The sequence below is a fragment of the Schistocerca americana genome, chromosome 4, assembly GCF_021461395.2.
Source record: "Schistocerca americana isolate TAMUIC-IGC-003095 chromosome 4, iqSchAmer2.1, whole genome shotgun sequence".
Taxonomy (NCBI): domain Eukaryota; kingdom Metazoa; phylum Arthropoda; class Insecta; order Orthoptera; family Acrididae; genus Schistocerca; species Schistocerca americana.
The window spans coordinates 449,221,323-449,246,865 of NC_060122.1; the positions used below are offsets into that span (position 1 = coordinate 449,221,323).

The 25,543-nt window shown below is 40.5% G+C and overlaps 1 protein-coding gene across 1 annotated transcript in view; it reads right to left on the reverse strand.

Annotated features, from left to right (window-relative positions):
- The window catches only part of LOC124612239, a 234,963-nt gene that overhangs the window by 40,972 nt on the left and 168,448 nt on the right, over positions 1-25,543 (reverse strand). The window contains exons 3-6 of the mRNA XM_047140314.1: positions 14,471-14,607; positions 12,385-12,606; positions 2,623-2,802; positions 371-499 (exon numbers count right to left, since the gene is read on the reverse strand). Of these exons, the coding sequence (XP_046996270.1) occupies positions 371-499; positions 2,623-2,802; positions 12,385-12,606; positions 14,471-14,607 (668 nt within the window). The remainder of the gene's footprint in view (positions 1-370; positions 500-2,622; positions 2,803-12,384; positions 12,607-14,470; positions 14,608-25,543) is intronic.

The following is a 25,543-nucleotide window of genomic DNA, read 5'->3' on the forward strand; positions in this document are numbered from 1 at the left end:
CATATTTTTTTTTTTTTTTTTTTTTTTTTTTTTTTTTTTTTTTTTTTTTTTTTTTTTTTACGTTTGTGTAATTTTATTCACAAAACCACTTCCAGTTATGATCAACACAAAAGAATGAAAAACTTTCTAAATCTTAAATAACTTTATACATTCACAGTAACCACATACGCTTTCATTACTGCACACTGGTTGCTTCCAAGACCTAATAATAATTTAGAGTATCTTCAGTTCTATATTTGATACATGCACAGCACACAGTTTCGTCTCTCTCTCTCTCTCTCTCTCTCTCTCTCTCTCTCTGTGTGTGTGTGTGTGTGTGTGTGTGTGTGTGTGTGTGTGTGTACGTTTGTAAAACAGCATCTCTTCATACCATCTCTGTAATATTGGCAGCTGTAGCGTTGAAAACTTCTTGGGAGACCATTTTTTTGCATTCTCCTTCAAGGGTTGTAACTCTTGCTTGGACATTAAGATTCTTGTCTTGAAGATCTGCCAGACTAGTCTGGAAAACAAAATACCAACTTCCACAGTCACGATTTTTTTACAAGGCAATTTTTAACATGAAAAATACATAAGTAATAACCAGATGCAAATATGCAAGCAATGAAACAGTTACAGTTATTCAATTAAACTGCACCACAAAGAGAGTATATTCTTGATGTTTCGTAATTTTGTTTGTATTTTATCTGTTTGGGTGGACTGCATAAACTATGAAAGTGCACTTCACTCAAAAATAATCAAGCAGAGATTTAAATTTTATATATGGTTGAAACTTACATGTTAGGTACAGACAATAAAATTTATCCTAGAGTTGAAACTACTTTTCTCCAACTGTTCAAGGATTTGTCACAACTAAAGAAAAATTTGTAAGTAGACAAATCTTTAGGCAAAAATCAGAAACAAACAAAGCTGTAAATATTGTCTTCTTCTTTGTATTTTTTTAATACTAATCAGTACAAACTAGAGTATTTCTTCATGTATTTGGAAAACTGTATTCAATACTATTTTAGCAGAGAAACATAAACAATAGCTTTATTGCAACAAGAGAATATTACGAAAAGGATACAGTGCTACCCACCATAAAGATGACACAATGAATTGCAGACAGGCACAACAAAAAGACTGTTACACATTTAGCTTTCAGTCAAAGTCTTCTGCAGAAAAGAAAACACCCACATATTTGCACAAGCAAGCACACCCAATGTACACATGACTACCATCTCCGGCGACTCCAGCCAGAATGTAACAGTCGCATTGAACAAACATAGCAATCCAGAGAGGGGCAGGGAAGGAGAGGGACAGCAGGGTATGGATGGGTGGGTTGGGAGGTGGGGGGTGGGGGGGGGGAGGGGGGCAGTGATATAATAGTGCTGTCTGGTGGAGCAGGCAGTGACTGGGTAGCAGCAGGGCAAGACTGCTAGACACAGTATTGAGAGGCTGTGGGGGAGGGAGGGTGGAAGGGAACAGTGAGTGGAAAGGAGAGGGGCAGACTGGTGGGTGCATCAGCAGAGATCGGTGAACAGTGAGGGTGAGGGGATGTGAACTGGGAGGAGGTGTAGGACAGAGGGAGCAGAAACTGTTGTGTGGAGGATGTGGGAACAGTAGGTTACTCTATCCCCATCCATACTCAGCTATCCCTACCCCTTTCCCACCCCACTCCAGATTGCTGCTTTTGTTCAACGTGACTGTTGCATTCTGGCTGGAATGGCCAAAGATAGTGGTCACGTGTATGTGAGATGTGCTTTCTTGTGTGAATGTGTGTGAGTTCTCCTTTATTTTCTGAAGAAGGCTCTTGCCGAAAGCTGAATGTATATCTATCTTCTCGTGGTATCTGTCTGCAGCTCAACGTGTCATCTTCATCTTCACAGTTAGTAGCAATCTATCGTTTTCGTAATACTGTTGATATTCCTATCTGGACTTTCCATTGTTTTAGTACAGTATTACTTTTTTCAGGCAAGTACCACAGTCACAAAAAAATTCTGATATAACAACATTTTCGCCCCTGACAATAATTGTTGCTTATTTTCCACTATTGGGTCAATATCTGCTATTGCACCACTGTCAAGTGGCAGCCGTCATGCATGAAGACAGACCACCATACTATCCAGCCATCAGCATGTGGCGGGAAAATACAAAACTTATAAAATTGTTTAAAAGCTATATCAGAAATGATGACAATGCTCAGTGCAAGTCCACCATGATAAAGTAAATTGTCAGAGCAATAGCAATCATCAAAAAGTTAATAACATCAGCAACTGAATGCCCTTCGAGGTTCTGTTTTCATTCCATGTCAACACAAAGACACACAAATGTGATTTTATAGCCATTTTTGGATATATGTACAAGTGAAGCCAGGACTGAACAACTTTAGAAATGGATCCAATGTTTACAACAAATTTATGTTAGTACAAAGGCAGCACATAATACCTGATCACATAATGTGTAAGTTTCTAATACAAAGCCCATTATTTTTAACACATCTAACTGAATAGATTGTGTTATTTGTCCAATAAATATTTCCATACCCACCAATGATCACTGGCCTTGTCAAGGCATTATTAAGGCATTCATCCAACTGGATTATGCACCAACTACTATTATCAACTTCTTTCATTACTAACTTACTCGATCTGCATTCTGATCTTCTGTCACCCATCCTATCCTCTTGCTGAGGGTATCATTTATCTGAGAAAGGTTTTTTGAAATCTGATCCATAGTTTCAAGCATTAATTTTCTCTGACCACTGCTCTCAGCACCAGATATATCTGGTTGGTGTGATGTATTCAGCAGTGTGTTCACCAATTCCTGGAAGTAGGGCACACATACACAAATGATAAAATGTAATAAATGTCCATAGTAAATATAACTTCCAAAAAAATGTAAAAATAACATACGTATATGCAGAATTGATAGATTTACTGCAGGAAACATGTCTCATGCATGAAATATAATCAAATAACAAATATTTATGCACAATTTAGGGCACAAGTTGCAAGATGAAGTTCACTTATTACCATGAATTTTGATAATACTATTCACGTAAAATATACTGGTACCTAATTTGTCCATAGCTGGTTAACTATGACATATTTGTAGGTAGAATGTGACAAACCAACTTCATGAATGGAAGGAATACTGTGGTATGGTCTATTCTGTATAATGTTAAAATTATTGAATAATATTCAACATTTAGTACATAAGATGAACACACAAAGTGATCAGTGAACAACATGTTCCTTTATTTTCTTTTTCCTACATCTATTTATTATTGTTTGGCCACAGTCTAGTCATCTTGGACACGCTCAACACTTCTCTGAAGTCTTCTTCAGCTGCTTGATGAGCTTATGTCATATTAAGTTGCTCTGTTTTATCCGTCTAAAGCAGGAACTACATTATTTAAGGTGCACGGTCCATGATTTTTATCCTGATAGTTGATGCTGAATGCACTTGATAAGCAAAGCTTTTTGTCTCTGAACCAATAATACTTCTAAAGAGCCAAGAAGGCATACAAGTAGTCATCCAAGACTGGAAGGAGGTTTACAGCCAGAGAGTACAGAAATAATGCCGTGGAAGGTAAACGAACAATGTGGAGGATATGGATAACACTATAAAACTGTCGCATATATAAATAAATCAGATGAATCAGCAAATAGAAAGTAACTTCTTGTTTTATATTAAGGTAAGAAAATTTCCACGTTTTTTTGCAGCCTGAAATATATTCTTGAGTGTCAAATATTTTGCCCATTCATGTTTGGCAGCTTGAGTGGTCTATAATACATACAGAATTATTTAATTACTGGTATACATATTCTGACTGAGATTTGTAGTGAGTCTTTGGCAGTTTGTTTACAGCTAGCTATTTCTATTTGCAACTATATGATTGTGTTTTTTATTTAATTCATTTTTGCAACATGTTTTCCAGCATTTTGCTGCTCCATATGTGCTAAACGCACATGGTACAGATTTTTTTCCAGTCATACTTTTCTGCACTTAACATGTACTGTAAAAAACTGTGCATGTTTGCAGTGCTCTTGGCCACATGCTATAAAGCTGATTCCCTCATTCTGTTCCCATAATCTATCAGTCAGCTCTACAGCATGTGACCATGAGCAATGCAAACATGTGCAGTTTTCTACAGTATAGGTATGCGCGGAGAAGTAAACAGAAATGGCTAGATCCAAACAAACTGATAAAGAGTCACTATACATATCACATCAAAATCTGTATAATTAAGTAATTCTATATGAATTATAGACCACTGAGATACCTAACAGGAATAGGTGAAACACATTGCAAAAGATGGAAGTTTTCTTTGTGATAAACTATAATTGAAGTTATTATTAGCAACTGAGGAAAATGGCTGCAAATATTATTAATATAAACAGAAAATAGTAAAAACCCAGTGGCAAGAATGGGATATACAGGGTGTCTCATGAGGAATAGTCAATAATCAGGGATATGACAGGAATCATCTTCTGAAGCAAAAAACTTGACATTCACAAATGCCTTATCCCAATTGGTTTCTGAGATAGAACATTTTTAATGTACACTTGCTTTTGGGGTAGTGGTGCATGCATATGTGTGTTACCCACTCATCATCTTCGACATTTTATTCTAGCCCAACCTATCACATTGCTATCAACTACTTTGTTCTGGGTGTCTTTCAACCATTAATGCACAGTTGTCCATCACGGGTTGTAAGTGAAGTTAGTACAATCAACTGAGAGTGTATTAGAGAGAAACACTGATTGACTGTGTTTGTATAGATGCTAGCTAAACTGCCACGCATCTACAATAATGAAGAATAAGCAGGTATGATGTATATTTACAGCTTTTGCGACAGTACTGGCCCTGATGCTGTTGAAGAATACTGTTGGTGCTTTCCAACACATCGAATTCCTGATCATACAGTGTTTACCAGAGTTTTCAGCACATTGTGTGAAACAGGTATTGTCCCAAGTTTCCAGTTTCCTTGTGAATGTGTAGTTCAGCAACCCATGCAGGAACAGAAAAACATTGTTGAAATGGTGCAGCATAGTTCTACTACCAGTACATGGTGACTTTCTGCACATATTAATTCTCTAAAACATACATATAGGGAATAATACATGTGGAAAACTTGTGTCCCTTTCATCTACAGTATGTCCACAATCTTCACATTGGTGACAATGCTGCACAATTACTATCCACAGAAGAAGGTACATTTACCTGGAATGGAATCAACAACAAATGTAATAATCATCAATGGTCATAGAAAATTCACATGCTACAGTGAAAACCAATTTCCAAGTCTTTTTTTTTTTTAACAATGTTTGGTGCAGCATGATAAGTAACGCATTGATAGGTCCAATCATTTTAGAAGAGTAAATTACAGGACAGAATTACTTGCATTTTTTGGAAAATTCATTTGTTTAACACCTAGAGGACATTTATTTGGCCTCATGGAGGACTGCAATGTACTAGCAGCTTGACAGAGCCCCTCCACAATTTGCCACATGATTCAGGGAATATCTCAACCACACTTATCCTAATCACAGGACTGGTTGAACTGCTTAGTTGCATCATGGATGCTGTTCCCCTTATTAGGGAACATGCAGAGGCACTCAGACAAGCAACACAACACGTTCTCCCAAGAGTGTCAAAATGCACTGAAGCCGATGGTGGGATATTCAAACATTTATTGTGAACTGTACAACAGCTGTAATGTGACATGTATGATAATACTTAAAGTGTGTGAAATATATGTATTTTTGAATTGATACTTTACAAAAGTATGTTGTAATGTATACCAAGTGTTGTACATGTGTAAACCTTACAATATATTGAATCATACAGAAAACAAATAACAATGTACATTAAATGTGCTCTACCTAGGAACTGATTCGGAATACGAAGATTTTGCTTCAAATTATTATTCGATTTTGCTTCAAATTATTATTCCTGTCATATCCCTGAATATTGACGATTACTCCTGGGACACTCAGTATAGTGTCCTATCCCATTCACAGTGGAGTGCAACAATTTACCTTTCAACAGTTTCGCAGGAGATAGGGGTGGAGGGGGAGATGCAAGGGCACTGAATTGGCTTGGTATGATTCAAAGCACCCCCCCCCCCCCCCAAATACTGCTACCAAACTACACATTTTTTTTCATTAATGGGCTCCAGAAAAACTACAGTTAGTGAACCTATTGACAGATATTCAAGAGTAAGGTACTAGTTAAAGTGTAGTGCATACTCTCCCAAATAATATGAAATTATCAACTTTGGCCTATCATTTTCTTTTTCAGCTATGACAACAACAAAAAAGGTGCTGTGCATAATTCTCAGAATATGATATCAGTCCTAATCATGATTACCAGAAACACATTAAGACAGAAATTACAGGGATAACATTGCAACATACGTCAAGTAAACATCTAAAGTGGCACTTGTAGGATGAGCACAAACACAGGTAACATAAACACACTTATGCACGCAACAGAGTGAGAACCAGTATGGCTGTGGATGAGTTCATAGGGAAGTTTGACATGAAGTGGAGGTAGATCCAATACAAGAGTTTGCACTCCCATCTGTTTCATCACTTTCTAAGTTTCATTAATCTGTCAGTATTGACAAAGAACTTAAGGAGGATATTTCAAGACTATCAACCTGGCGCCAAATGTTTATTATCTTAAAAAGATTTGAAGATTGTCATCAATAAAATCATAGGATTCGTTTGAGGTGAATTTTCAGGAGAGAGTTTCTTAGATTTCCAGCTGTGTTCAAATCGCGAGAGATAATACAGCAGAGACAAAAAATGGATTTTGGGTTGAAAAAAAAAAAAGAAATAATTCTATATTCTATTGTCTAGTGGCCTCCTCACAAAGCTACACTGGCTCTCAGAAAGGATAATTTTGTCATGACTACCATTTTATAGATAATAAGAATGTGATAATGCGGCTATAAAATCATCAAGTCAGTGATCAACATTCCCCTACCTCTTCGGGGGACACCACCTTGACAAAGCACTGTCTGTGTGGGTGGAGAGGCTTGCATATCCACGGGAAGCTGAGGGCTATGTCAAAGGTAGAGGACCTACTGCCGGAAAAGCCTCAGCCGATGGATCAGACTAAGAGTGTCCCATAACGTCCCATATTCCCTATCCACTCCTAGTCCTACTCTATTCCGTGACCCAACCCTAGTTGTGATGCAACCCGTGCTGAGGGGTGCGTGGCCCATGGGAAGATGTGCCGCAGACGGAGCCTCAGGGATACCAGGCGACCCCCCTGAGTAATTATCCTTACATCCCACGGGGTACTTGTGGTGTGGACCTCCTAGATCCCCAAATCTCGTGGGACCAATATGGACACAACTATAGAAAATAACGAAAAAGAAACTGAGGGGCAAATTGAGACCTCAGATACCCAAACGTCGGGGACAGAACTGATGGAGGGCAATTACGCTACTGAATCAGGGTCTAGACCTGAGCCAGAAGTGGGAACTGTAACCAAGAAGCTAGACCAGATTAAGATCAAAGGCTTGTCTGGGGCCCATAGGAGGAAGCTACTCAGGAAATAGAGGAAAAAGGAAGGGAAAGAATGGCTTCCTAAAAACAAGTGGAGGGAAGTAAAGGGACTAGAACCCAAGACCCCCAGGAAAAACTGTCTCAGGTTGAAGTGGACACGCAGACCCCCACAACGTCAAAGACAGGCAGTAAGTGGATAAGGGAGGAATCAAAGATTCCCTCCTCCCTGGACAAGCGAGTCCAGAAAAAATTGAGGCAAGAAATAAGGAAACAGAGTTATAGTACTGCAGTCTCGGTTTTGGGGATGGAAGTATCCTGGAAGGTTGGCCATCGCCCCACTGCAGGAGGAACTAGTACAGATGGCCCTCTTTGAAAAGATTGGGGGGGGGGGGGGGGGTGCTGGCCCAGGTCCCAACTTCAGGAGGGTCTATCTAGATCATGGAGCACTCATTTTTGTCTGTGAGGGGGTGCACACAGTAGAATGGCTTAAGGACAAGGTGCCCATGATATCCCTGTGGGAAGATGCGAAGCTGCTGGTCAAGATGGCAGCGGAGCTTCTTAAGACTGCAAAGATATCATAAGGGGTACCTAAGATCCTTAAGGAAGTCTCTCCCAAGACTCTGTTCAGAAAAATAGGGGCCCAAAATTCCCGACAGAAGACTGGAGAGTGATTAATCAGAAAGTTGCTCTGGAAGGGCGAACCCTGGTGGTGAAGGTTGGTGAGAAGTCCCTGAAGGCGATGCGGGAGCAGGACCTGAAACTGTTTTTAGGGTTCTCGCAGGTCATTGTCAGGGTTCTCAAAGACATCAAAGATGGCAGTAAGACGGAGCCTGGAGGTGCTGCAGATTAATCTGCAGCACAGTAAAGGGGCCTCTGCTGCCCTGAGCCGCTGCCTGGGGAGACAGGAAGTGGACATGGACCTGATACAAGAATCCTATTTATACAAAGGGGGTGTATGAGGCACTGGAGGTACGCTGATCTATGTTAGGAATCTAAGAAACTCCAGAACATGCATCTATGTTAGAAATGGCATTTCTTTCATGCCAATCATGGATTTCTGCTCTAGGGTCTTAGTGACCATCAAAATGCAGCAATGTGAGGAAGGTATCACAAGGGAAATTATTTTGGCCTCAGCATACCATCCTTACGAAGACAGCTCTCCCCCTACCTTGGAGGTGAGGAGACTGGTAGAGACTTGCCATCAGCAAGGTGATAAACTGCTGGTGGGATGCAACGCAAATGCCCACAACCTAGTGTGGAGCAGCAAGGACACCAACAGTAGAGGGGAGTACCTTCTCTAATTTCTCTTAGCTAACAACTTAGAGGTCCTGAATGGGGGCAATGAACCTACATTCAGGAATAGCAGAAGGGAAGAAGTAATTGACATAACATTTGGTTCCATGACGATGGGTAGCTATGTCAAACAATGGCATGTGGTGTTGGAGCCATCCTCATTGGACCACATGTACATTAAATTCAAGGTTGAAATGGGAATCAGACAGACCATGACTTATAGGAATCCCAGGGAAACAGACTGGGAGACATATAGGAGGGACCTTGACTTAGGCTTACCAGAAATTAAAACATCGATAAGGAAGCCAGTAGAATTTGAGGAAGTAGCACAGGCTGCCTCTGCCATAGTAATCTCATATCAGGACAACTGCAGAATCACCAGGAAGCGCACAAATAGGAGTTTTCCTTGGTGGAATATAACAAACTGGAAACACAGAGAAAACAGGTACACAGACTGTTTAACATTGCAAGACGCAAAGGACAATGGGCTAAATATCGTGAGGCCCTTGTCAATTACAATCTTGTAATAAGACAAGCAAAGGAGGCATCCTGGAAGGCATTCTGTGAGGAAGTGGAGGGCACGGCTGCACAAGCCAGACTTCACAAGATTCTCACTAGAGTCCAACCAATCCAGGAGGAACGTTGAGGAAGGAGAATGGGGAATATACGAAGACAGCACATGAGACGCTGGAATTGCTCCTCAAAACTCACTTTCCTCAATATGCTCTGCTGGATAACACAGACCAGTATGTGAACCCAGAGAGACAATGGTTCTCAGGCACTCGAAGAGAGGACTGAGAATAGGCCAAGGAGTGTGTGAACTTCAACAAAATCCAGTGGGTGGTGGGAACATTCCAACCATTCAAGTCACCTGGCCCAGATGGAACTTTTCCAGCTCTCCTGCAACAGGCAGGAGGAAAGCTTATAAGAGTCCTATGCAGACTATTCAGGGTTAGCTTAGCAGTAGGAATCATTTCCAATGCTTGGAGGGCAGTGAAGGTTGTCTCCATCCCAAAGCCAGGGAGAATTGATCATACCAAGGCTAAGGATATGAGACCAATCCGTCTGTCCTCCTTCATTCTCAAAACATTGGAAAAACTGTTTAATGTATATGTTGGGGAGAGGAGGCTAAGTAGGGTCCCTCTACACCTGAACCAACACACATACCAACCAGGTAAATCATGTGAGACAGCTCTCCACCAACTCGTTTGGAAGGCGGAAAAAGCACTTCACTTCCAAGAAATAGCCCTCTGCATCTTCCTGGACATCGAGGGGGGCTTCAGTAACATGAACTTCAATTCCATGGTAAGGGCAGCAGAGGTGCATGACCTGGGGACCACTATATGTACGTGGACCAGGGCCATGCTTAGTGGAAGAAAGGTAGAGGCTACCATGATGAATGAAAAGATGGTAATTAAGACCACTAGAGGCTGCCCACACGGAGGAGTTTTGTCTCCTCTATTGTGGAATCTAGTGGTGAATGAACTCTTCGAGGAACTAAATTCCAGACAATGCTTCTGCCAAGGATACACAGATGACCTTCTCATAGTAATACTTGGCAAATTCACTGACACAGTCAGGAATAAGGCACAAGGCGGGTTGGACATTATGCAAAAATGGTGCATTAAACAGGATCTGAGAGTTAATCCTAAGAAGACTGTTGTGGTGCCATTTACGAAGAGACATATTCAGCATGCAAGTTGGAATCTAAAGCTCTTCGATGAAACTCTACCTGTGAAGGGGACAGTGAAATATCTAGGGGTAACCTTGGATGAGAAGCTAGCTTGGACCCCTCATATTAAGAGTACCTGCTCCAAGGCAAAAAATAGTTTAGTGAATACTAGGAGGGCTTGTGGCAAAAACTGGGGCCTAAGCCCCAGGGGTATGCGCTGGATATACACCATAGTGGTTAGACCTAGGATTTCCTATGGAGCCGTAGGGTGGTGGAAGAAGGTAGAACAGCAGGTTGCTGCTAAAGAGCTTGCTAAGGTGCAGAGATTGGCCTGCTTAGCCACAACATGGGGAATTAGCAGCACACCAATCGCTGGAATGGAAGCCATGCTGGATATGTCTCCACTTCACCTTTGGGTTACGATGGAGGCAGCAGCTGGGGCACACAGACTTAAAACTGGCCAAAACTGGGTCTCATTCAGATATCCAGAATCACTAACATAGTGAGTGAGGTAAATACATGTATGGCTGGGGAAATGCCTGCCGACTATATAATAACTCCCAACTGCTTCAACAAGCCTTACAACATAATAATTGGAAGGGGGGAGCAGTGGGAGAAAACAGTTCAACACTGTACGGGGGACATCGTTTGGTTCACCAATGGGTCAAAAACAGACCAAGGTGTTGGGGCAGGGTTGTATGGGGTTCAGCCAAGACTGGAGAGCATCATATCTCTAGGGAAATTGGCCTCTGTATTCCAAGCTGAAATTCCTGCAATCAGGGCATGTGTGGAGGAGAATATGCATAGGTGCTACAATGACCATAGCATTTACATCTATTCAGACAGCCAGGCAGCCCTGAAATCATTGGCAGCTCCTGCAACAAGATCTAAGATTGTTGCAGATTGCCACAGAGCTCCGGTGGTGCTAGGGGGAAGCAACAGGGTGAACCTAGTGTGGGTCCCTGGCCACTCAGGGATCTGTGGCAATGAACAAGCCGATAGATTGGCTAGGATGGGAGCAACAACTCCATTTATTGGACCAGAACCTGTCCTGACAATCACCAAGGCTACGATCAAATTAAAACTATGGAACTGGCTTAGGAAACAGCACATAGGATATTGGACCAAGGTCCATAAACAAAAACATGGTAAGGTAATGATGACCAAGCCATGTTTTAAAAGAAGCTCTGCAATCCTGGGATTGAACAGGAAAGAGATCAAACTCATGACTAGACTGATAACTGGCCATGGGAACTTCGAAAACACCTACACACAATGGGTATAACGGAAGAGGACCCTAAATGTAGGATCTGTGATGAGGGTGAAGAAACTACATCTCACCTAATCTTCGAATGCATGGCATTGGAGAGTAAAAGATACAGAATCTTTGGGACAACTAGATCTGAAGAAATTGTGTCTAACAAAAAACTGGTAGGGGGACTCCTTGCACTATTTAAGGGCACTGGTTGGCTTTACTAGACATACAGGGAGTGATACCGCACAATAAACCTTGTTTCGGTGCGGGCAGAGGCAGGTCAGACATAAGCTGTTTTAGCTCTCCTGTTAAAATCAATCAATCAACAGTCCCCTAAGTGGTGGCTTTCTTGATCATTAGTGCAAATGAAACCCACTTCTGTCCACACTCAACAAATGTTAATGTTAGTATAGACACTTGATACTCTTAGAGATGAGGATGTCATGGAGAAGCTGAATGCATACTATTAAAGTCAGAGTCACTTTGTCTAAAAACAACTTGACAGATTCTGTAAGGTATTGGTGGTGGTGATGATGATGATGATGATGATGATGATGACAACAATAACAATAAAACCATGAGAAACCTGTCACATTCAATGTACACACACACACACACACACACACACACACACACACACACACACAATATTTCTAACATACCCTGACTGTTGTCAAGTTCTGCACAATATTTGTGGAAAGTTCTTGGTATTTTGTGTTCTGAGATTTGAGGTTTTCAACTGTAGCTGCAAGGTCCCGTATTTGGCTTCCAAAACCAGCAACACTGCCTTGTAGATCCTTGATGGTCTGAGGCACATTTACTAGCTCTGGAGCACCATCAAGCTTCTCTTGGACACTGTGGAAACCATCTTGTACATCACTGAGCTGGAAATAAGTTCATCATTTTTCAAATACCTGTCACACAATAATTATATGCCATGAAATGAATATGAATATTAATCTGTTATGTAACAGATTATAGTCAGGTGTAAGGTGCAATCAGTTTTGCTAACATATTTTTTCCAGCAAAAACTAGCATAGGAAGTAGTTGTTCAGCAATGCTGGAAAACAATTAATATCCTAATTTTCTTAACTTTATAAAAACATTTCTAGGTACACTGCTATTTTTGTAATAACAATACTCTGATAACTTAAAATTATGTTGAATGTGTGAGAGATCTTGTAATAACTGAATAGCTATGACATGTCTCATAATTTTAGATAACATTGTTGGGAACAGTTATTTATCAGTAAAGTGAAATTAGTTCTGTGACTGAGGTCAGCACAGCTGTTTGAAGTCTTGTCATCATCAGCTGAATGGCCTACTACTAAAAACCAGAACCCATCATATTTTTAATAAATGACAATGCAATCAAGAACACTTTTTATTGATTTTACTTTATGATGTGTATGCCAACGTCTGTGCCACAGTGGTAGCATTGGTTCCCATCACATCACCGAAGTTAAGAGCTGTCAGGCTTCGCTAGTAATTGGATGGGAGACTGTCCAGGTCTGCCAAGCAGTATTGGCATGTGGGGTACATTCAGCTCTTGAGAGGTCCACTGAGGAACTACTTGATTGAGAAGTAGCAGCTCCAGTAACGAATACTGACAACTGCTGGGGGAGCAGTGTGCTGACCACATGGCCTTCTGAGGCCTTCCTGTTTGGATGGAGATTATGATCTATCTAAGAGGTCAGAGCAGTCAATGACAACATGAATTTTGAAGCATGATAATGATTCTTCTTCCACAACAGAAATGATCGATTGAAGTCTTATTGTTCTGATAAGAAAACTATGGAGATAACACCAACACTATCTACAGGAACTACAGTTAATTTTGATACAAAATTAGAATTTGAAATACTTTGCATGATAAAATCAAAGGTGAAATGCCATTAAATAACTCAAAATGTGTAATCAAGGAGTTCAAGCCACTGCAACAGGTTACCTTGTTTCAGTAATGTATGATATCCCACAGACATGGACATGTTTAGAAATACAGCAGCTGTGGTGAGGGTGAGGGAAGGAGTAAGTTGTGGCTTTACTGAAGGAATTGTGATGACTTTGGTCTCAAATGATTTAACAAAATTTTCACTGTACTGAGACATGTCTCAATCTAGCACAGTATTACATCAGAAAAGTGTTTCACATGTAACAGTTCAATTATTCAATTGTCTACATAGTGATTTAAAAAAGCAGTGACATAAAAAATCATTTAAACATAGCCTTAAGCTTTTTCTAATAGAACAGTGCTATTACTGAGTAAAAGAATTCTTGAATTGTTGCAAATAGATTTTGTAAGTGAGAAAATCTTGACATGTTGCAGAAATGACTGCCAATGTTGTTATTTGAACTTAGTCACTATTAAATTAACAAAACATTAGACCAAAGTGCTCTATTTATTTCTGTCACACACCATTTGGAATGAGAAAGCCAGGTCCACACCCCATTTTCCCCAAGCTGCACTGTTTGAATGAAAAACCTCACTTTCTGTTTCATGAACACAATACAGCTTCCTTCGATTCTTGTTAGATTGTGTGCGTTCTTGCTTTTTTATTGTTGTTCGTTATTTAGAAATTATTAATCAGCATTCTAACCACACTTTAACTTTTTGAAAATGTAATTTCTGTTTCCCCCCATTTTCTACACTTTCACATATTCAGTATTTATGGTATTACCCTGATTTTCATGAAATTTCACACACTTAAATTCCTCTTGCAACAACAATCAGTTTGTAATCACAATTACCTTTGAACTAAAATTTGCTAGCTGCTTTGCAAGCATGATGATCTGGTTGTACAGTGCAGTCTGATTCTTCTGTAGCTGCCTTGTGAGTGAATGGCACTCCTGAAGTTCAGTTGGAACATTTTGGTTACCTGCAACAACTAGATAACAAGATTTATTGTGTAATTTTTTTTTACTGCATAACATTTCCAAACAAACAAATAAATGGACAGTTATTCTTCTTGAGATTAAAAAATAATATACCAAGAGATCTTTAATACCTAAGTTCCATCAAGCAACAGAAATATGAAAATATTTTCTGATTATGAAGCGTTGTGAAAAGTTAGACATGACAGTGATATGATGAAACTGTAGCTGACGCAACTCACATGACGTTCACATTATATGGATGGAACTCTATAATAATGGAAGTACCAAATGAAGAAAATGTACAAAATCACTGGATTACTGGAGGTTCATACCTAAAAGTTTGAAAATTTTCAAAATGAAAGTAACAATTTCTATGATCATTGTTAAAAATAAAATTCACAACAGCTGCTGGAATGAATAGTCAGGCTCCCATTTTTTTCACTTCACATAATATGCAAATGCTGACACAAGGAACCACAATACAAATGCTGGCACAAGGAACTACAATACATTCACTGAACCAGAGGTTTTAATAGAGTAGGGATTTAAAGAATGACATGGGAGAAGACATACACTTATAACACAGATGATATATTCTGCAGTAACACTTTAACAAGGTGTCAAATACTATAGGTCTCAGCTCTCAAAGTAGTGTGAACTGTGACAAATTCAACTTCACAAAGTTAGATACAATGACGAACACATCATTTATGAACCAGCCCATACCTGAATACAGATTTCATACAGTGTATGACTGTTATTTCCTAATGCCATTGGTTGTCTTAGACCCATAATTTTCTAGTGCAACATTAACAGACAATGTTCATTATACATACCTTCTTATAGGCTCATAACTTTGAGCAGAGACGGCATGGGAGAAGCGGGGATTGGGAAGGGAAAGGGGGGGGGGGGGGAGGTAAAGACCATTACCAAACGAGCATGATGAAAGTGAAAACATTTTTGCTTCCCACAACAACTATAGGAACTTCACAATCTGAAAATTCCCTTTCCATATTGCAAGTGAATGTAAATCACAATAACAGAGTATATGCTAAAGAATTTATAAGACAGTGTGCGTATTTTTTTACTACTGTCAAGTGTGTCCACAAAACATTGGGACAAAAATATTTGATAAGCAGTAGAATGCAAAGCATGGTGTACAGACCGACGAAACAGACAGAGTATCAAAATAATCGAAGCATATGGCTATAGGTTTGTTAATATAAAATACTTCAACTTGAACTTGACAATACTGATAGCAAATATCGATTGTAACATTTAACAATGGCTGTTTATCAATCTGAGCAAAGTATTAAGACAATTCATATAAACTGTTCATGAAGAAACTAATCATGGAAATACTATAAACAGTGTGTCAATTTAACAAGTTCAACATTAGATAAATTGAGCCAGTTCAAACTACAATGTTACAGAGACAACACCGGTGCAAGGCTGGTTCAATATAGCCTGTTGCTGCGCTATATTCTTTTTAACAAAACTTCAGCTTTGTAAAATAATGTAACATTTGTTTTGTCATTATTTCAGTTGATATTAATAACACAAGCTGTACAAGACTTGCATACTTCAGTTGCTATATAGCCTACACTGAAAGAAAGGCATTTATAATAAACCAAACCACTGAATATCAGTAACAAGAGCATGGATTCAGTATCACTCAGTTCACCACTCAACATCATTTTAAATGATATATCAAAATATATCCACAACAATTTACAATTAATAAGAATGTCTCAGATCAAATACAGTAATTACAGTACAAGAAGCGGTTCTCATGCAATTATTGAATGTAATTTTTTAAAAATTAATAACACGTACAGGGTGACAGTTATTGAACTATATGAAAAAATTGTAAATTAGGTACAAACTATAGCTTGCACACACTTTATTTAACATGTAAATGTCACTACAGATATTTGGATTTAGGTTATGACATGTTCGATACGCCTGCCATTACTGGCTATGATGTGGCGCAGACAAACAGCAAAATTCTGCATTACATGCCGAAGTGTTGGAACATCAATGCTGTTGATGACCTCCTGAATAGCTGTTTCCAACTCAGAAAAGATTTGGGGGTTATTGTTGTATACCTTGTCCTTAATATAGCTCCACAAAAAGGAGTTGCATGTGTTCAGATCTGGAGAATATGGCAGCCAGTCAAGGCCGAGGCCCATGTGAGTAGCATCTGCGTACCCCAGAGCCAGAATGTTATCCCCAAAGTGCTCCGCCATTAACATCGAACACTCTCTTGCTTTGACGGAGTCAGGCTCCTTCTTGCATGAACCACATCTTGTCAAAATCAGGGTCACTCTGGAAATGGGGATGAAATCGTCTTCCAAAACCTTCACATACCATTTGGTAGTCACCGTGCCATCAAGGAATATCACACCACTTATTCTATTACTGGACATTGCACACAACACAGTCACTCCTTGAGAATGAAGAGGCTTTTCAATCACGAAATGTGGATTCTCAGCCCGCCCCCCCCCCCCCCCCAAATGTCTCTGTTTTGCTTATTGACAAACCCATCCAAATGAAGGTGGGCTCTGTCGCTAAACCAAACCATGCATGAGCATACTAATTCCCATCATGTCCCACAGCCAATGATGCAGTGTTAAGGTCCTAACACAAACTGTTAGAAGTTATGAGATTTTATTTCTTATCATTCAATAATTGTCACCCTATATTAACATGTTACACCAATAGAATTTATCAGTTATCCATAAACTAGAAATGATGAGTTTTCACCTTCATATAAAGTAAAGTTCTCATTTAATAATCATGGACAATGAAATCTGTTGTTCCATGTTGGATTGAAAGAATGCACAATAACAATTATGTTAACAATTTACTATCCAACAGTCTGTGTCTCTGTTATAATTAGCAAGAATATAACTTTTTTTATTCTTAGAAACTGATATATGGTTGATTAACTAGAAAATCAAGGCAGAGATCCAAGACCTCAACTAGAATTTCAATTTCCTTTCCAAATACAGCATCTCACAACACAACAAATTTACACATGAACCCTGTCTAAAATATGTTAAACCTCTGCACCATAACGTTTTCTTAGGGAAGATGCCAACATCCTTCCTTCTACATCTACACTGAGGTGACAAAAGTCAAGGGATGCCCCCTAATACCATGTTGGACCTCCGACTGCCTGGCATGATGCAGCAGCTTGGCATGGTGTGGACTCAGCAAGGGATTGGAAGTCCACTGCAGAAATATTGAGCCATGCTCCCTCTATTGCCGTCAATAACTGTGAAAGTGTCGCCGTTGCAAATGGTTGTGGAAGAACTGACCTCTCGATTATGTCGAATAAATGTTCGAGGGAATTCATGTCAGGCAATCTGGATGGTCCAATCATTCACCTGAATTGTCCAGAATATTCTCCGAACTGATAAAGGGCAACTGTGGCAATCAGAGCTCGAACAGAAAGGTTTAGGTGTTCGTTTTTCCCACGCGCTGTTCGGGAGTGGAATGGTAGGGAGATAGTATGATTGTGGTTCGTAGAACCCTCTGCCAAGCACTTAAATGTGAATTGCAGAGTAATCATGTAGATGTAGATGTGACATAGGGCGCTGTTGTTTTGGGACATGAAGTCCACGTAATGCCTGAAATTTGGTATTTCCGTAACACTCCTGATGTTACGGATCTCCCTAACAATTTCCAAAATGCAATGTCCCATGCATCTATCTCCACCTACTATTTAGCAGACAAAATCTGTTGATTTCTGTCATGCGGCCATGATGACATCTGAAACCTTTCCACGTCAATCACCTGAGTGCAAATGAGTTCCGCCAATTTACTGGCCTTTTATACCTTTCGTACATAATACTACCGCCATCTGTATTTGTGCATGTCGCTATCCCATGACTTTTGTCATCCTCAGTGTATATACATGCTCTGCACGCTATCACATGATGCATAAAGGTAGGTACGTTGCACTACTGCTTGTGTCCGCCCCCGGTAGCTGAGTGATCAGCATAACAGAATGTCAATCCTAAGAGCCCGGGTTCGATTCCTGGCTGGGACGGAGGTTTTCTCCGCTCTGGGACTGGATGTTGTGTTGTCCTAATCATCATCATTTCATCCCCATCAACGCGCAAGTTGCCGAAGTGGCGTCAAATCGAAAGACTTGCACCCGGCGAACGGTCTACCCGACAGTAGGGCCTCATCACACGACATTTACTACTGCTTGTCACCCCATTTCCCATTACACTCGCAAATTGAATGAGGGGAAAATGACTGTCTCTATGCCTTCATAGAAGCCCTGTTTTTCTTTTATCTAGTCCTCACTGTCCTTATGTGATGTGTATGTCGGAGGCAGTTGGATTGTGCTGCAGCCTGTCACAAATGTCTGTTCTCTAAACTTTCTCGTGAGTGCTTTCAGAACATAAGACCTACTTCCATACATTTGAGACGACATATATTTCTGTAATGCTTGCGTGCTGTTCAAACTTACTGGTAGTAAATCTAGCAGCACACCATAGAATTGTTTTGATGTATTTCTTTAATTTGACCTGGTGGGGACCCCAAACTCTTTGGCAGTATACAAGAATGGGTACACAAGTGTTACATACTTTGTCTACTTTATAGATAAGCCATACTTTCCTAGAATTCTACCAATAAACCAAAGACGACCATTCGTCTTTCCTACAACCAACCTTGAGATCTTTAATGCGCTGTATAACTGAAACTACTTATTTTCGTAATACACAATACGGCACATCAGCTTTGAAAGCACGGAATTGATGATTACGGCTGCTCGATTTCTTTCCGTAAATCAATCAGAGCACAGGCCACATGATATTCTCAGCAAATCATGACATATTAGGTAATATTATGTTAATAGTTATTACTTTAGATCCACGTAATGACAAATGAAGCAAAAACACATTTTTTGTGCCGTCCGTCTCTAGGCCAAAAAGCATGTCACAAGAAAGTGTTTTATTCAGTTGTGACTAGAAGGATCTGAAGTAAAAATTATCATCATAATATTACACACAAGTGAGGATCAAGCAGTTAAGGGTATCGTAATCAGTCGCAGAATAACACAAGTTAGAACTAAATATTTGTAATACGCAACAAAGCAAATGCCACTGCCGCTCGTTTCAGGCTCAGCAACTTAAAACCGCGATCTTAGTTCTTGCATAAAAACACCCTTGCAAATCGCGACGTATTCGGAAAAAGGGGGACATATTTATGACAACCAATATTACTATTATAGTTATTATAGTGATTGTTACAAATATTCCGCTGTTGCGATTTACGCTGTGCTCTTGGGTCCCAGCCTAATCATACCCTAGGTATTTGGGGGGGGGGGGGGCAAAATAACTGAATATTGCTTACAAGCAAAATTATAATTTCACACTGCGCGCTAACATACAGATCAAACTACCACCACCATCTGGATTTTATTTTCACATTCGTTTGTGAGCTACAGATCAGTTTGTCACCACAACCAGATTTTTTTTCTTCCACATTCGTTGGCTTCGCCGAATCATAAACAAGGTATTAGCTTCCATTCCAAGGTAGATCTCGGGCTAAGCTACAAATCAGTCTGTCAGCATAACAACGTTTTTTTTCTTTCGCATTTGTTGGCTTCACCAACTCACAAACAAGCTGTTACCATCCAACATAATCCAGACTAAAGGATAAGCTACAGATCGGTTTATCACCACGACACATTTCTTCATTTCGCCTTGGCTGATTTCGCCAACTCACTACCAAGCTGTTAGTTCTCAACCTAACGGAGACCTTGGACTAAGCTACTGATCAGTCTGTCACCACAATCAGACTTTTGTGGCAGTTCAAGTTGTGCTCTGTGTCTCACCTAACATACACTCGGAATTCGCGAAATATTCGGGGAAAAAAAAAACCAGCCGAAAACAGCCTAACCATATTCCTGGAAATCGGGAAAAACATATCTGTGACAACGAAGAATATAAATGTCATTCCTTCATGCACAGCAATTTGAGCTGTGCTCGTGCATCCAAGCCTCGGAAATCGCGGTATATTTGTAAAAAATAGCGAAATATTTATCACGATCAAGAATAGAAATCTCTTTGTTTACCCGCAACAATGTTGTGATTGGATGACTAGATCGGGATTACTGTGGTCGCTGTATTGGCTAACAAGATCCGGTGTCCTTTGATCGCTGTGATTGGCTGACAGCAGCAAATCGAACAGTCGCCATTATTCTAACCGAGTGATCCTGTATCCTTCTAAAGTCACTTAAGGATGACACTGTCCTGCACACTAAATTATTGTCAGCAAACAGTCACAGCTTGCTCCTCTTCCTATCAATCAGATCATTTAATTATATAGAGAACAAGAATGGTCCTATCACACTTCCCTGGAGCAGTCCTGAGATCACTTCTGTCTACTTGCCATCCAGGACAACATACAAGGTGTTTTCTGGAAATCTAGGAATATGAAATCAGCTTGTTGCTCTTCATTCAGGGTTCACAGGATATCGTGCGAGGGAAAGGGGAGCTGAACTTCGCATGAGCGATGCTTTCTAAATGCGTGTTAGCTTCACTGTATCGAGCAAATTTACTAAATTCGAACTTATAATGCATTAAAGAATTCTGCAGCAAACCGGCGTAAAAGATGGGCCCGTTCTTTTACCCTTCTTATATTCGGGAGTCGCCTGAGCTTTTCTCCAGTCGCTTGGGACTTTGCACTGGGAAAGAGATTCGTGATAAACGCAATATTTGGGACCATGCCAAAGAATGCGTTCTGTAAAATTGAATTGAGATTCCACCAGGATTTGGCAACTTGTTTTCAACTCTCTGGCTGATTTTAGCCTGCCGCTGTGGAAGAGCGATTCTAGGCGCTACAGTCTGGAACCGCGCGACCGCTACGGTCGCAGGTTCGAATCCTGCCGCAGGCATGGATGAGCGTGATGTCCTTAGGTTAGTTAGGTTTAAGTAGTTCTAAGTTCTAGGGAACTGATGACCTCAGATGGTAAGTCCCACAGTGCTCAGAGCCATTTGGCTGCTTTTAAACGTCAGGGATGTGCATTTCTACACAAAACAGGTACGCCTCACGTACCGGGGTTATTCATCTCTCGATCGAATTGCTTCGGAAGTGGAAACACTGTCTCGAAAGTCGGCTACACTGCATTTTATCGGAAAACTGAGTGCAGCTGCAGTGAGACCAAAAAGTATTCGTTTAGCTGCATATCTTCTAGAAAACAATGTCTGCGTAACATGAAAAGAAATGTATAAAAAATCTAAAGAGCCAGTAATGTAAGAAGTACCTCGGTAAGTCATTTTTGTTGAAAAGCGAGGAAAGAAATACATCCAAATCGAAAGCAAGGTTAACAAAATAGAAAATGTAATACATGAGCTAGTTCATAAAATATTCGTCCACCATCTGAACATGCTGAAATTCTGCGCGCAGTGATCAAACTATAACGCTGACCCACGACACACAACGGTGCGCGGCCCCACTCTATCGCCTGTTGTGGTTCTGAATGGCGCCGATACAGTGCAATTAGCGGCATGGGCCGTAAGGGTAGTGAGACGCCGCTGATCGAAAGGAAAGTTATTCTGCACTTACATAATGAGTGAAAATCTTCTTACAAGATTGCTAAAGTAGTCGGTAGACGTAGATCGACAGTGTAGTCGATGATAGATCGATTTTGTGCAACAAGATCATTAAGAAAACAACTACGTACCGGACGCCCTCACACTTTGACTGATGCAGCCGTGAGATTTATCATGAGAGAAATGAAGAAGAAACCTGAAATCAGCGCTCCTAGGTTGGCTGGGGAGTTAAAGTCTAGGGGAAAGAAGGTATGTGCCAACACAATCAGAAATACCTTCAAAACGTGTGGTATCAAGGCCGGGTAGCGCGCAAGAAATTTTGGGTCAGTGAACAGAATCGAAAGAAACGTCTTCACTTTGCGATGGCACATAGATTCAAAAAGGAAGACTTCTGGAATAGAGTAATATTTTCTGATGAGGGTAAATATAACGTATACGGGTCGGATGGCAGGCGAATGGTGTGGCGTCAGAAGACTGCAATCTTGCGCCAACGGTTAAACACAGTGGGTGTGGGGCTGCATGAGTGCTGCAGGAGTTGTAAAATTACATTTCATAGAAGGTACAATGGATCACCATATGTACAGGGTGTTACAAAAAGGTACGGCCAAACTTTCAGGAAACATTCCTCACACACACATAAAGAAAATATGTTATGTGGACATGTGTCCGGAAACGCTTAATTTCCATGTTAGAGCTCATTTTAGTTTCGTTCTTCCACCTACGCTCAATGGAGCACGTTATCATGATTTCATACGGGATACTCTACCTGTGCTGCTAGAACATGTGCCTTTAAAAGTACGACACAACATGTGGTTCATGCACGATGGAGCTCCTGCACATTTCAGTCGAAGTGTTCGTATGCTTCTCAACAACAGATTCGGTGACCAATAGATTGGTGGAGGCAGACCAACTCCATGGCCTCCACACTCTCCTGACCTCAACCCTTTTGACTTTCATTTATGGGGGCATTTGAAAGCTCTTTTCTACGTAACCTCGGTACCAAATGTAGAGACTCTTTGTGCTCGTATTGTGGACGGCTGTGATACAGTACGCCAGTCTCCAGGGCTGCATCAGCGCATCAGGGATTCCATGCGACGGAGGGTGGATGCATGTATCCTCGCTAACGGAGGACATTTTGAACATTTCCTGTAACAAAGTGCTTGAAGTCACGCTGGTACGTTCTGTTGGTGTGTGTTTCCATTCCATGATTAATGTGATTTGAAGAGAAGTAATAAAATGAGCTCTAACATGGAAAGTAAGCGTTTCCGGACACATGTCCACATAACATATTTTCTTTCTTTGTGTGTGAGGAATGTTTCCTGAAAGTTTGGCCGTACCTTTTTGTAACACCCTGTATATCAACATTTTAAAGATAATTTGAATCCCAGCGCCGAAAAATTAGGTCTGCAAGGAAAATACATTTTTCAATAAGATGACGACCCAAAGCATACGGCTCTAAATACAAGGCTATGGCTCCAGTACAATACCCCAAAACAACTTAACACCCCTCCTCAGAGCTCACACATCAGTCCTATTGAACACTTTTGGAAAGAACTGGAAGACAGCATCAGAAGAAGACACATTTCTAACGAGAGAGACCTAAAAGAAGCACTTCAAGACAAAATTCCAGCCTCTCTGACGGCAAACATCGTCAAGTCGATGCCCAAACAACTACAAGCAGTGATAGCTGCAAAGGGAAGTCCCACTAAATATTAATTTTTGTAATTGAGTGGACGAATACTTTTTGAAGTAGCCCTTGAATAAATTCTCCATTTTGTCAAATTTGTTATCGCTATAGATGTATTTATTTCCTTGTTCATCAATTAAAGTGACTTACCAAGGTTCGTCCCCACATGACTGGATGTTCACATTTTACGTTCTGTACGTGTTACGCGTCAGTGTCGCGAGGAGCTGTATTGTTGAGTCGTTACAGCAATGGGGCAGTTTGCTTTATACAGCGAATTGACATTGTGGAGTATTACATAAAGACAGGCTCTATCACGGAATGTAGAGCAACCTTTCAAGCGAAGTATCCTGGTAGGAAACTCCCCACAACCAGCACTATGCAAGATCTGTGCAAGAAATGGAGGGATGTGGGATCCGTTCAAAATGTGCAGAGGAATAGCCGACCAACAACGATGACTCCTGAAACTGTAGACAGAATTCGCATGGACATTACGAGAAGTCCTCGCAAGTCGGTAAGGGGGTTATCGCAGTAAGTTGGTGTTTCTCGTACATCGTATACTGAAGGTGGTGCAAGAGTTGAAACTTGAGGATCAGGAAAAATGAGGTCATTATTGTAACTGACTGCTAACATCAAGCTAACGGTTACTTGGATCCCTCGCTTCATTTAAAGTGAGTTGAGGCCTGGCTTCATTTGTCAGGTTATGTAAACTCCCAGAACTGGTCGCAGGACAACCAACATATTGTGCATGAAGATCCTCTCCATCCAGAGAAGATAGATGTTTGGTGTGTGTTCTACAGAATGCTCATTTTTGGCACCACATTTTTCAATTACACCTTAAACAGTGTCAGACATCTAAAGATCTTTGACTCTGTCTAAGCACAATTAACAGATGCAAGGGAGCTCTATTTAGTAATCGAACAAGATGGAGCAACCGCTCACACATCCAAAGTATGAACCACATCACCAACGTTCCCTGAAGACAGACTTGTCAGTAGAGGCCTCTGGCCCCCAAGGTCCCCGGCCTTAACAATGTGCGATTTTTATTTATGTGGCACACTAAAAAGCAAACTGTACGCTGACAATTCTCGCGTAACAGACGATCTCATTACTAGAGAAATTAGCGACATCACCCCTGCATAATTACAGCATGTTGTTGGTAACGTCATCACACGAAGTCAGCGATACCCACGGCCATCACTTCCAGCATCTCATATAAATAGGTAACTACATGTTTTTCAACGTTACTATTACCTATTCTGTTCTAGTTAGTTCATTGTTACTTGAACCAAGGGCGTGAAGCGTATCGGTTTTACGTGGAACACCCTGTACGTTCCCCATGTAAGAGATTGTGCGGTGGTAAAACGATCCTCCGACGTGAATCATTTGTCATTGTTTCACACGAGTTCCTATCTACATGAGTGTAGGAATTTCTAGTGCATTGTACAGACTCTCCCCATCTTCTTCACAAGTTCCCAACAAATTCTAAATATTATTTACGATGATGTATGATCCGTCACATCATAAAAGTTGTCTGCTTCACTATTTAAAAAACAGAAACGTGGACTCACCAACAGCTGTTAATCCATACACAAACGGTTTCGGTCAAGTGTGCATCTTCAACTCAGAGATTAACACCAAATAAAGTTAATGGAAGGTTAAATGGTGTAAATACATACCTTTTTT